The 14,846-nt window shown below is 41.0% G+C and overlaps 1 protein-coding gene across 1 annotated transcript in view; it reads right to left on the bottom strand.

Annotated features, from left to right (window-relative positions):
• rab26 (RAB26, member RAS oncogene family) overlaps positions 1-6,418 on the bottom strand; it is a 90,899-nt gene extending 84,481 nt beyond the window's left edge. The window contains exons 1-2 of the mRNA XM_032502681.1: positions 5,823-6,418; positions 2,777-2,887 (exon numbers count right to left, since the gene is read on the bottom strand). Of these exons, the coding sequence (XP_032358572.1) occupies positions 2,777-2,887; positions 5,823-5,999 (288 nt within the window). The 5' untranslated portion in view covers positions 6,000-6,418. The remainder of the gene's footprint in view (positions 1-2,776; positions 2,888-5,822) is intronic.
• Positions 6,419-14,846: the final 8,428 nt, after the last annotated feature.

The following is a 14,846-nucleotide window of genomic DNA, read 5'->3' as shown; positions in this document are numbered from 1 at the left end:
GATTTGACCAATTCTTACTGCAACGACTACAAAGACTTTCCTCTATGAAGGCCGTTTTACCTCTACTGTTATAGTACTTCTTCTTCAGGGTTTCAGCAGGCTTTATCAAGTCAAATGTAAGACTTTAAAGATATTTATGAATGAAATGTAAGACCTACAGTATATCACGGGATGAAGAGTCACAAACGTACTTGCAAAGTAAATAAATGTATTTAAATTGAATAAAAACCACAGAGTAATAATAATAATCTGTACATACACTACAGCAAATTATAATTGGACCAGCAAAGAAAGAACTACAAAAGTACAGAATAAAACACGTTTCATGAGCAATAGAGGCAACCTTACATGAACGTTGGAAAAGTAAGACCTGTTATTTAAGACCTAGAACACAATGCTTTAGAGAATAGAACACAGACTGTTCAGTATTCTTGAGTCCTAAACAGAGCTGCGGGTGTTTCATTGCTGTAGCCTACACCGCGGTGCTATAGTTCAGTCACTGCCGCAGGACAGCAGCATGTGATTCCTTGTTTTGTACATCCTGCTGATCGTATTTTTACCTCTACTGTTAGCTGATATGATGCTGGCTACGCGGCTTCCCATCTGTGCTACGGGTGTAAATTAACACATCCTGAGACGCCCTGCTGGGCTGCATCCACACTGTGCTTTCAGCACTCACACGGCTAATATCCTGGAACGTAACCTTCTTACACTTGTTCTGCTGGAAGTGGATGTGGATGACAGCCTGGGTGAAACGGGACCGAGGACACCTCCCTGCAGGAAGGTCTTGCCACACTACTGTGTCAGATTCTGCAGTTATAGTGAACTTGCTTTGGGGGAGCAACAAGACAGCGAAAGACTGAAAGGGCCACTGCTTCTAGGCCACTGCTGTGACATTTAAAGGGACACTTTAAGTATATATATATATAAAAAGGGACACTTAAAGTGACACTGCAATTTCCCTCAGAGCACAATCGGAAAATAGGTTAGCCATTAGCAGTGAAAAAAAAAGGATAAGGCGTCAATAAATAACCTCCCTTTAAGTTACCTTTGTAATTATCTAAATACAATTCAAATGCGTTGTGTCCCATAGGTGGATCCAGGGTTTAAACACCTTGCACCTCCTTATATAGAACGGAGACAAAGGACGATAAAAGTGGATTTTAAAAGTACCCATGTCGTCCAGTTGCCCCGTTAGCCTAAATGAATCTCTTTATGATCAGTATAGTGTAGTATGGTGCCAAAAGGAAGTGTTCAAAGTCAAACAGCAGTTATTAGTCACCACCTCCAGATTGTATTTTTCCTCCATCTGTCTTAAGCTTCATTATTTACATAAATTGTCAGACTGACGCACGACCATGTTGGGAAACATGAGTGTGCTGTGTTAACGCACAAACAGATACCGAATATCTTTTTTTTGATAATCATAGCCTAGCAACTAAAACTAGGCACGGAAGGCTTTGGGCTTCTCCACATGCTGAAGCCTTGTGCAGTGTAGTTTGGAGGCTGGTGTCTTTTTATTAAGCCTAAAAATGTGTCTACTCAAATATAAGCGGCAAATGTTAGCATGCCTAGTGTACTACCTACAGTAGTAACCTCTAACCAGCATCAGAGCGAGTGCGTGGGAATGATGCTTAGCAAAAAAGGAAGGAAGACTCCCTTTACTCACTCATTCATTCTTATCTCTCTCCAACGACTTCTACTCTGTGGGTGTTACGCCAACCAGATCTTGCTTGATCTTTCTGAGTCTGAGAAAAGTTTCTTTTTCTGACGTTTTTAACCCTCATGTTGTCCTCGGGTCAAATTGACCCATCTTCCTATATCAATGTTCTTTTTAATTCCCCAAAATAACATAATTGATTCCACACAACGCTCTTTGGCAAGTATAAATCTCTACTATCATTAATTTTGGGGTGTCTTATTCCAAAAAAAAAAAAAAAAAAAAAAAAAAGAAAAAAAGTTAAAACCATTGATTAAAAAACATCAGCAAAAGTGCTGATTTTCAATTGTGACGGGAAGACAACACAAATGTTAAAGGCCAAAGCTTTAGATGAATGTTGTTTGTAGTTCTCTCTCATGTATGGAGGTAGAATTAGGTGTTACATAGGTAGGATATAGGATACAGTCAGCTCATTAGATGTTTCCTAAAAATAGAAAAGTGGTCACGAGTCTCGCATCTTGAGTCCGAGTTGAGTGTCTAGACCCCCGGGGGAAAATACTTCTAGATCTAATCATGGCTTCACTACTCTTGAAATTATGCACTTGAAAAAAAATGGATTATTCATTCTAATGAAGACTGTCCTGATTGAACGGAACATGGGAGTATGGGTATTGGAACGCAGGCTACGTGTTGTTGAGATTTGGGAGGGGTACTGATCGGCTCATGTGCAAACCTGTGCAGAGAAGGGTGTTATGGGTAACCATAGGTCGTTGACATGTATCTCTGCAGAAGCACACTCCAGCTTTAAGGATAACAATGACATGACTGCCATACTAGATTTGTCAAAGTTTACACGTTACAATCTTTCAGTTACATTGAGCTGCATCTTGGGGCCGATGAAGAACACAGTTGGGTGAGCAGCCATGATAAAAACATCTGATCTGAGGCTGATGTTTGCACGGTTATATTTCATTTGTTTCATTGATATCATTTGTTGTCTGGTTGTGACGCAGCCAATTTCCTTTCTCCCAAAGGGAGACAATAAAAGACGTAGAACATTAATACACCTTCATTTTGGGCTTTGTAGACTTTTCCTCTGAGCGGGAGCGTGCTTACCCTGAAGTCGATGCCCACGGTGGAAATGAAGCTCCCGGCAAGAAAGGCTCCATCTTTAAAGCGAACCAGCAGACAGGTCTTTCCAACCCCTGAATCCCCAACCAGCATCACCTGAGAGACAGACAGACAGACAGACAGACAGACAGACAGACAGACAGACAGACAGACAGACAGAGACAGACAGACGAGCTTTGATGAAACCCTGTGTCTGTTAAGGCGTTTGAGGTATGGGGAGGGAAACAGCTCGGGTGAAAACGTATCTACAAATACACAGAAGTTTAGGCAACACAATACACACACACACTCTCCCCAAACTCTAATCTACAGAGGAAGCAGAGCGTCACACTCACTCCAGAGGGAGAGAGCAGATTGTACAGACCAATGGGATGGATGGAGAGACAGAGAGATATGTGGGACCTAGAGTTTGTTTCCCTTTTTCCCCATCTGACAACCCTAAAATTGATATAAGCAGGGATATAATGTGACATAAAAGGCCATTGTGTTTGATATGTGTGACACAACGGATGTGTCTATAAAGTCAAAGTTGAGCCCAGAGCAGCGGTTTTGACAAGCCTGTCACGTAGGAATAGTTCATCAGAATGCAGAATTAATACCAGCTGCCACCCACAAGAGAATTTAGATTTGCATATTCTCAATGTGCATCTGCTTATAATTAGTTTTGTTACTGATTCGTCTGTCAAATTATTCATCAAATTCAAATCATTTCGATTTAGTCTAGGAAAAGTAAAACAAGACAAAAAGTTTAATAAAAGAATATTAAAAGACTGAGATGATTACTTCTATTCTCCAGCACTTTGACATTCTTTACGGGTCGCAACATTACGACATTATAATGGTCCTACAGAGTGTGTGTGTGTTGTAGGCCTGTAACAATTACTACATAACTGTCAAATCGCAAATATTTGACGCAATCGCTGTTATTGTTTAACCACATTTAATTTCTAACATTAGCTAAGGTCCTAAGAGGTCTGACTGGGGATGGTAATTCTTTTTCTCACCCCCGAGGTTTCTCCCTAAAAAGGGAGTTTTTCCTCTCTAGGGAATTATTGGAATTGTTGGGTCTTTGTAAATTACTAATTTGTGTGTTCTAGACCGACTATCTGTAAAGTGTCTTGAGATAACTCTAGTTAAGATTAGAAAGTATGAAAAAAAAATTGAATTGCATTGTTGATTTTATGTTCATTTAAGAGGAAAATACAATGTTTTAAAATAAAAAAATAATAGAGGCGTGATTTACTTCATACCTGTGTACCTGTGTTATTAAATTATCTAGGTCACATAACAGTGGTACAACCAAAAGACATATCCAAGGATTCATGTAAAACTGTATTTGTTTGAAAAAGTAATACATAAATAATTTTGAATTGGACTTAAAGAGATAACATTGTTAATCGCAATTATTTCTGAGACAATTACTTGTACAGCAACACAAACAAAAAGGATAGGATTGACTTCCTGTATTGTTATTTAGCATTCTAACAAGTCAAAGATTACTTTAATTTTTGACGAATTACAATTTAAAAAAAAATTCATGTTTTGGTTTTAGTGAAAGGGGAAATTGGCTAGTGCATTTTGGAATATGTTGTGTATTAACAGCCAGATGTTTTGTCATTATGTCTACTCCTGCTAAACAAAAAGCTTCCTCCTGTGCTGCTGGGAAATGGGCTCATACATAACACCCCCCCCCCCCCTTTCACATTATTGCACTGGACAATTAAACAGCTGTGGCGTACACCACTTAATGCTTCTGTTGGCCAATATACAGATATGCAGTTCTTATTTTATACATGCGAGAGGATTTTTGGGATTAAACATGATTGAATTACAGAGCCGGGGATTTTACCTTTAACGTTACCTAGCTTGTTTGACAGCTTGAATAGAAATGCACCAACTATAACTGACAGGGCAATAGGCCTGATGTTATTGGGTGTGAACTGATATTAGAGTTATTATTGAAGATCTACAGTTGTTTTGCTCTATGTGATGTTAAGTGGCTGATAAGAGTGGCCTTGCTGCAGTTACATATCTATCCTCTGATCATTTTCTAATTATAATATGACCGCGTGGTGACCCTATGAACCTAACTCACATTTAGACATCTGACATTGAAGATTTGTGTTATTGTTGCCCAGATAAAATGAAAAACAGACATAAGACCCTTTTTCAGTAGAACAATAAGTACAATAAGTACAAGACACTTTGTGGGTGCTTACTAACAATATGTCACAGGCAAAGGAGACAGAAAGAACTGAGGACCCGGGAGACCAGGGACAGTCAGGTGTAGAGTCTCAGGTGAGTGTGTTGAGCTTAATTCATATTTTTGGAGGTATGTGTCTGTCAGGGTTAGCAGATGAGCTTTACCAGTGGCTAATTTAACAAGTGTACAAAAGCATTGTAGTTAATTTATATGGGCACTTTTTTAAAAATAAGTCACGTTTTAAATAATAGTATTTTTGTGACTTGACTGTAAACTTAATTATAATTGGTTTTAAAGAATATTTAATTGAATCAAGAGAAACACTGAAGAGAAAGATATTGGTAAAGTCTTCATGTTACACTAATGATAGTATTAAGGCTTTCCTCTGTGTCCACATGTCCTCTACAAATATTGGCTGTTTTGTTTGTTTCCCATTCAAAAATTGCTCCTCAGAAATTTTACCCCCCCCCCCTGATTTACGCCCATGTGTCCATGAACACGTCTACAACGTTTTAAGAGAAGATGACAAAATGGGAAAAGCTAACTCACCTTTCATGTCATGAAGAGACAGTTATAATGGACATGCTGCTGCTTACAAGTGCTTCAGTCATTTCCTTAAAACACACCTTCATTGCTTCTTAGAATAATTTGAAACAACATTGTAAACAAGTAGAAGTTAAACTTCCAAGAAACAATAAGATATGTACAACACGGGATTCAACCTCATTTTTAAAGTGGGAATTGAAAGGCGTTTTCAAACCTCGCACCTGTGGCCGTTTCCCGTTCTAATTGTCTGCTTGATTGAACGTCTCATTGCGGTCGGCTTACCTTGAAGGCGATGTCGTAAAACTCCCCGCTGTTGCTGATGGACGGTCTGCTGGGGTACACCAGTCCGGAGGATGGAGCGCCAGCGACGGCCAGACCTTTCCCCGTCCTCCCGCTGCTCGGCGACGCCTTGGGGCTCTTGGCGTTCCCTTTGCCTTTCACTCCCTTCTTCCTGGACATAATGACTGTGATAACCTGTTAATAAGCTCCGAGCAATTAAGGTCGAAGAATAAAGAAACGGAGGAGAGCCTAAAAACTAGGGGTTCTTTCCGTTTTAAAACACTTTTTTTTCGAGTTGTGGTCGAAGAGCGTAGTGGCGAAAAGAAGTTCACCTGCGTGTCTAAATCATGGCTGTCGGTTAGAAGCGGTTCAACGGACACAAAGTGGCCATAAGGCGAGCCAGTTGCTGTCCCGGTGGTGTCGCTGGATACATCTAAGCTCTGGTTCACAATGTAAACAGCTCTCTCTCTCTCTCTCACTCCTCCCTCTCTCGTAGTGTGATGTTGGGAGCGCGTGAAGGCATGGTTGTTTCGATGCGTTTGTAGGGAAAATCCACCCTAACACTGAAATAAATAACGGAGGCTACATTTCCAATACACTGTAACGTTGTTGTTGTTTTTTTTTTGAACTGACCAGAATAGCCTACAGGCTTCTGTGGGCAGTAGCCAACGCCAAAAACAATTCAGTCAACTACCTGACGTTAGCCACTAGCTAGCTCCCAGTCTCCAAAAACTAACCATTACCACAGTCTTTCTTCTTTCTCCCCCCCCCCCCAGCGCTCAGCCAACTACAGGTGGATAATCTCGCGCGCTTTAGCCTGCTCCCATAGGAAGAGGACATGTTAACATGGTTCACAGCATCTAAACTCACATGTTAACTTCACTGAGCGGAGGAAATCTCAGTTTACCTCAACATCACTAACCTGCCTGTAAACAGTGATACTGTTAATATTGACATATTAACCTGAAGAAATATCAGTCTGTTACAATACTGTAGGCCTAGAGCTGGGGCGATGTGGAGAAAATCATATAGGCTACCACAATATTTTTGACCAAATGTATCAACATTGCCGCGATATTGTAGGGTTGATTGGCGCTTTTATGAAATATTTACACAATGAGATTTTTTTATATATAATAATCCTCAACTTTGATATGGCTGTGGGTAAAAAGCAAATAATAGAAGAGCTAGCCTAGATCAGTCTGGTAAAACCAGGAAAAGACAGCATGTGTCCTATTACAATTTCCAGAGTTGAAGACTAGCCTTAATTGATATTGATATAATATCCATATATTGCCCAGCCCTATGTGGACATTAATTGATGCCAACAAAAGCAGTCTGTTTAAGCTGGAAATGAGAACACTCCTCAAAGTGATGATGTGACGCAGACATTTTTGATGATTTATTAAAAGATTAGATGACACTGAGTGAGTAATTCGGGGGGGGAACAATGTTGAATACTCAACCCAAATCAGATTGGAATCAGTACCCATCACAGTGTACTCTACGGGGGCACCTCCAGGATCTGTTTGTAGATCACATCATTTCTCACTTTACTGTTCATCTTAAGGAGAGACTGACTGGGGCAAATGTATAATGACAAAAAACAAGTTCTACAGTGTAGTAGAAATGACAAATTCTAATTTAGGGTGTACTTTTCTTTTAAAGGTGCAGGGGAAGCATCACATAGACACAGACACCTTCAATTTGAAGGCTGAATCCCTCTACCCAGTATCCGGACCGCTCAGTTATGGATGGTGCACACGTGCGGCAGGCGTTCAGCAGGCATGCCGTAAAATGTGGGACTTAAAAGGTGTAATATGTAATATTTACTGTATGTAATCAAGAAATGATCACAATGTGTCATCAGATATTAATGTAACATGCTAGGCTTAAATGTATGTATGTGTGTTTTCTGACAACAATGTTAAAGCCAGTATTTTCTCCTGAAATTTCCGTTCCGTGACGGAATGTGTGTTTTGTAATCAACTGCCCATTTATACCTGTAAAAATGCAAATCCAGTGCACAACAGCTGTAGTACAGACATGGAAGCAGCAGACAAACGAACGCAATCCACGGATATAGATGTACAAACGTGAAATTAATATGGGGGGGTTAGCCACACTACACAGGACTAGAGGACTCTGGGAAAGTACTGACAACTGGGACAAAGGCTGGGTGATAAATATGAGCACCCAATTAAGGCAAATTTCAAGTCCGCCATCCCGATTGTTAATCAGTTTATATATTTAACCCTGGGGGCCCTGAGGCCATTTTTACAGTTTAATTTCCGTCTGGATTTATTTTATAAAAAAGCTTGTAAAACATCAACCCTGTTGTCTACAATCAAGATATGAACATCATTTTTTTAGGACAAACTGGGTTATTGGAATATTTGGGTTGCAGTGAGGTCACTTGCATGTTAAAAATGGTTGTAGGGCCTTAAAGATAAATAAATAAATAAATGAATCTTCCAGATATGTATTGATATCACAGACATATAAGTAAAACCTAAGCCATTTTCCATTCTAAAACACTTCTCATATGTCTTGGGAGTCACACTGTGAAGAAATAATCATTATAAATTATACCGTTGACAAAATACATGCATTTTTTCCCAAAAAGTCAAGACGTTTTGCTCTCATGACATTTACTTATGCCAATAATAACATAATAATGTCATATTTATTGATATTACACCCACAGCAATGTTATACAAGCAAATATGTGTCTAAATAGTGCACCATTTGGCCTTCTATAGAGTATATAGGCATTTTTGTCCCCTCTGGCCTTCCATACAAGAGGGGTGCCTTTATCTCCCATATATGGGCATGCACTTCCTGAAACAATAGATGGGACAGACACAGAGCGGGAGATGAGAGATTAGACGAACGATTCAGCGGCAGAGATGAGCCAAAACGCGATGAATTATGGATATAAAGTGGATCAATCTTGGATATAACAGTATGGATTTAAAGCCCGAAGAGGCTGAAGTTCCAGGCTGGATAGAAAATCCCCTGTAGAGGCTAGAAAGACCCGGAAAAGACCGCCGTAAAGCCGAAAACGTCAGGATTTAAACGAAACCGAAAGTGAGTAAATCGCTCGTATGGTTCAAAACTATGAATCAGAGGCTCTTTTTTTACTCGTGGGCGAGTGTCTCGGGCTCAGCATTGAGGTTCCATATTGAAGGATATGGAAAAATGGATAGGTCTCCATGTTGATTCAAGCCCATATCTCAGTGGCAAAAAATAATGTTTTACCCAGGGTCAATGTTGTGCGCTCTATGCTACCTCTCTCCCCTCCATGTTGTAAATTACAAATCAGTAGTATCCAAAATGATCTGGGAAGGTAAGCGGCTGCGACTCAAGATGTCTACTCTACAGAGGAGGAAAGAGGAGGGTTGCCTTTCGGTTCCCAACTTCAAACATAACTTCTGGTCCTTCGTGTTGAGGCCCCTCCTCACCTGGTTTAACCCAGATGTGTCTGTTTGTCGGCGTACCTTAGAGAGTGCTATGACAGAGCCTTGGTCCCTCCATGACGTTCTCTTTGCCAGTGTTTCTAACAAACAGTGCCAGCTACGCTTCGGCCCCATTGTCTCACATCTTATCAAGACTTGGAGATTGGCTGAAACTTACTGCCACAGCTTTTCCCCTTTATTCAATAATACAGCCCTCCTGATTGGTGGGAGGCCAGTAACAGCCCCACAGTGTGAATAAGGAGGAACTTCATTGTCTGAAAGACATTTTTAGAGAGGTTGGCTTATTGCCTTTCTCTGACTTGCAGAACGCATTCAATCCACCACGTTCCTACTCTTTCTTTTATTAGCGCTTAAGGCATACGGTGTCCCTTGGCAGAGATCTTTGTCCATCCATCCTATCCGGAGGTTATTTACTGTGCAGCCTAAAAACTGTGGTATGGTATGAAGGCTTTATCATTTCTTAGTGATATCTGGCCCCTCTGCCCTTCCTATTGAGAGGATCTGGGCATGTGATTACCCAGGCCTGGGTATGGATCTCCACTGGCATGCTGTATGGTCTAACATCCCAGAAGTATCACGCAACCCAGATCATCAGCAGATTCACTATGATTTCATTCATAGGACATGTCTCACCCCCGTGAAAATGCACCACGTGAAAATAATTAACAGTCCCTTATGGACTTTCTGCCCAGTAAAAGCACAAGGCATATATCGTCACATGACCTGGGAGTGCGTTCCCGTTGGTCAGTTCTGGAACATCTAAAATGTCTGCCTTGTTTATGGTTACTGTGCCTGGCAAATGATCCACCAAAACAAGTGACTGTGATTGGTTTAAAGAAATGCAAACAACCCAGAGTGTTTTTTTCTGCTATCCTGGAATGTATGTGTGGTGTAGCCAGACCTTATTCCGCAGCACTGTGAGAGGCTTATCATGACTCACTCCTTATGTCATAGAGCTCTTTACCTTAAATAGCAAGCAAACCTGCGTTCCCTGTGACGATACATATTCCACAAAGCATTGTGGAACAACAAACAGAGGATGACCTGTCCACTTAAGCATTGTCTTCTGCAACAATCTCCTTTAGTGGGAAACGTTCCCACCTGAGAGCTGCCCAGTACAACTAGAAGACATCAGCTGTGATGCGATTCCCTCACTTGTACCGTCCAGGCGTTCCCAGCAGGGAATCAAACTGACAAAGTCTGACCAGTCTGAGCATTGCTGCCTCGCCAACATTAATATTATATCAGAGGACAACAGGCCTGCTCCAAACTGGAGCTGTAGAGATGAGACAGTCTGCTGTCTGTTACACAATAAGAGCACAAATAGAATCTGATCCAGCGGATAATCCGGAAGCACATAAAAGTGCAAGAAAGCGATTCGCCGGGGAATTTATTTGCAGTCCAAAGGCGGGGGGACACAAGACACAGGATGCAGATACATTTGATGAGGAGACTATTAAAATGGCCCATGCTGTGTGAGCGGTGCATCGTCAAAACCAATGAGCCGCAAACAGGAGAGAAAACACACACACACACACACACACACACACACACACACACACACACACACACACACACACACACCACACACACACACACACACACACCACACACACACACACACACACACACACACACACACACACACATCACTGATGTTAAAATAGAGATCCCACCTAGCTGCTTATTTACACTTCAAACAATGTGTGACTTCATATTATTGAAAGCACATACAGTATTTGTGGAGCTCTAGGGATTAAAAAAAAAAAATGTAGAAACCATCAGTGAACAGTGTAAGTTCTCTAAATGGGACAATAAATTGTGAAGCTAAATCATTAAAACTTAACCTCCGTACCGTGTGCAGTCATTAAAAATAAGTTATTATATTTTTTATGTTCTTCACAGGAAATGAGCCAAGGCCAATGAGTTTGAGTTAGAAGAAATAATAAACGGCATCATTTTTCTTTTAGCAAACAATGATACAAGGGTTAATACAAAAAAGTTATGCACCAAAGTTTAAAGGGCTAATTTGGATCTTTTGAAGTGTGGTTGTATCAGGGAATTATCAATTGTCAGTGTGTAAGCTACAGCAGATGGCCGTTTGCACGCCCCCAGTTTGGAGAAGCAGATAGAATCAAGCATCTAAAAAAGGACAACCTATAAACAATATCAGTGTAAAGGCAGGGTTGGTAAAAGCTAGCAAGATTTGACAGCAGCATTTCCTTGGGGCTCCGTCTAACCCCACAGTCATTTTACTGCATTAATCATTCCCCTAATGCTATCATACCGATTTAAAAAAACATGACTATTGTTAGCCATTGTTATTCATAAGTCGTAAAATCCAGACCATTTCAAATATTATATTAAAAAAAATGTACATTGGAAATAGTCACCAACCCTTTGATATTAAATATTATCACAGCTTGACCTTGCCGTCAGATAACCCTTTCACAAGCCATTATTTCTATCATTGCTCTCCTCCATTTTTCCTCTCACCTGCTCCATCGCTGCCCTGATCTGACAATGTGCTTGTGTAATTGTGACACTGGAGTCTTTTAAAAGGGTTAGGAACTAGCTGAACTACGCTAACTGAGAAAGGCAGCAGCACACCAGCCTCCTCCATTACTTAAATGAATGTTTATGTCAAAGGAGTCTGTTTAAATGAAATGTGAGAACAATTTAGCGGTCGCGGTTATTCGTCATGAAGTCAGTCTGACTGCGAGGTAAAGCAGTGGAAAACATTCAAAATATAGCATATTGAACTGATATTGTTTTAGGATGATAAAACACATTCAGCCGCTGCACATTGAAAAAAGCTTCTGTGTCACCCTCCAAATTGGGGGGGGGGGGGGGGGGGGGGGGGGCCGACCACGATCTACTGTAGCCAATACACTGACTATGGAGAAGCGCCTCATACAACGGGGTCAGCCCTATAATAATAATAATACATTTTATTTAACAGCACCTTTCTAAGCACTCAAGGTCGCTTTACAGACAATAAAAGAAAGATACAGGGAACAGAAAAATGTAAGCAGTACACTAGCATAGCAGAACTATGTTCCCACATTTCAAAGATTTTTCTTAAAATCAAGGTTAGGGTATAACCCCTAACTCCAAATTGGGAGAATGGGGGGTAAAATCTAATACAAATTTATGAAAAAGGAAATGTGGGAACATGGGGCCTAATTATTTTCAGTGGAAAAAAAACTATTTGTTAGAAATGTGGGATCATAGACACGCTCTCCATACAATCACCCTTACAAAAGACCCAGACTCTCCCCAAGCAAGCTCAACAATGCTAGCCAGTTAGCTCCTGTCAGCTAGAGTCGAAGTAGTTCTGTAGCCACTGTGGGGCTGTTGGGAGTTCACAGGCACAGTAAACGCTTCCCCCCCCCCCGTCAATAACGTGTGAATGCTCGTTCTTCAAAAAGACAGATTCACCGTGTCACACAAACGCAAACAAATCACCAGGTTCATTTTCTTATTTTTTCATCAGTAGAGACAGATGGTTTGGTTGGTTCTGGGTATCAGAGCCAACAATAAGACTGCCGAGTGATTTTCCATCTGCTGTTTGAACTGGACCATGAGGAGGTCAATACATGTCTGACTCGCTCTTCGCATGGAACAGGAGATGGGAAAGGAACTAGGCAACGACTAGCATAATTCATATTTAAGATGCACTGCACGTTGCATTCTGTTTTTCAGGCAGCTCTTTGCAAAATATCTTCACTAGATGGGTAGAATCCAAAGCCAAAAATAAACTCAATCAAGACATACAAAAGTCAGTGAAGGCTTGGACCAGTTAGGAGGAAAAACAATCAAACTGTGTTACAATTCATTTTGCAGAAACATTTGGCCAGAAAAAAGTTTGACAAATATTTGGCGGGCATACGCACAGTCACTGTGGGCAATCTTCTGTGCTTTTGAATTCCTCACGCACATTAGGGGCTGGAAAACTTTGGAAGGGATGTAATTCACGCCTACATGACCACACCTAGGTGCAGGTTGGACATCTTTGTGGAAAATGCGGCTGAAGTGGTGATTGTGGGTGAGGGATGCACAAACACAAGTTAGAATGAACACCCTGGAGAACAGCTCCATCTAGTGGCCTCTTTGTGTTCCTGTCTGGCCTCCCAGAGAGCCACAGAGACATGTTTGTGTCCGGCAAGTGTCAAAATGGACACCACTGAAACATCTCCCTGTACTAACCTTTTTTTTTTTTAACTGGTGCAAAGAAGCCCTTTTTAGACTTAAATGTTACAAAGCGGTCGAAAATGGGTTTTCTCAGGAAGGGGGGCTGGCGTCTCCCTTAGAGCAGGGGTTCCCAAAACTTTCAGCCCACGACCCCCAAAGTAACGGTGCAAGTGACTTGCGACCCCCCCACTAAAAACGTATATAAACATTGCCCGCAACCGCGCATGCACTATAGGTGTATCCAAACACGAGCATATTGACAACACAAAATAACACAACAGTTTTATCTTATGTTAAAATCATGGCTAAAATATGCTATTTTTAATCGTTTAAAAAAAAAAATTATTTCTGGAAATTAACTTGCGACCCCCCCCTCTCTGGCTTGCGACCCCCCTGTGGGTCCCGACCCCCACTTTGGGAATCACTGCCTTAGAGAGAGGATGAGAAGCTCAGTCATCCGAGGGTCTGAAGGGTTGAAGAGTTTGAATTCACTATTGAGAAAAAAGGTTTGAACCTGCGAATCGCCGCTTGTTGCTATATTAATTTATTTGCATTTCTATGTTTTCCTTCATCTCAGTTAGTAGTTTTCGAACACCATGTTAATGCTGAAATGCAGAATTACATGTCTGTTAGAAACTCAGCCTTAAACTGAAATGATATGATAGCCTAACTCTTTTGAAATCTTTTCATTTGTTTATATATAATCCTATAATTGTATATTTTATGTGTTTATAGCTGGGGAGGTGAGAGTTGCTGGACCTCGAAGATAAACCGCCATGGAAACTCTTTGCCAAACTTAATTTACTTCACAAAAACAAATGTTTGGGTCTTATTTGATTTGAATTGATTGAATGTGATCTCATCAGATATTAATGGAATAGTTTTCATCTGACCTTGCCCTGATGAACGACAACCCTGTCGCTGTAATTGTGTTTCTCCTTTTTTGGATTCTTCGTTCACCGTTTTCAAGAATTCAAGGTAACATTGGGTGAGTAATTGATATACAGATTATTAGTTTGGGGGTGAAGTATTCCTTCAATGTTTTTGTTAAAGTCTGAAATACAATCATATTGTTGGGGGGGGGGAGATTAACGGTCCCCCTAACTGCAGCAGAACCATTTGTTCTACCTTAATAAAATAGGGGGGCAGTTCAAGTCCCCGTATGGACCAAAAGTACAGAGTGTGGATTAGTGGCTGGAGAGATGCCACTTCACCTCCTGGGCACTGCCAGGTGCTCTTGAGCAAGGTACCGTACCCCCCCCCCCCAACCACTCAGGGCGCTGGTCCAGCTGGCAGCAGCCCTACTTTGACATCTCTCCATTTGTGCATGATTAGGTCATGAGCGTGTGTGTAT

This window comes from Etheostoma spectabile, chromosome 21, assembly GCF_008692095.1.
Source record: "Etheostoma spectabile isolate EspeVRDwgs_2016 chromosome 21, UIUC_Espe_1.0, whole genome shotgun sequence".
Lineage (NCBI taxonomy): Eukaryota > Metazoa > Chordata > Actinopteri > Perciformes > Percidae > Etheostoma > Etheostoma spectabile.
This window is presented reverse-complemented; position numbering and strand designations above follow the sequence as displayed.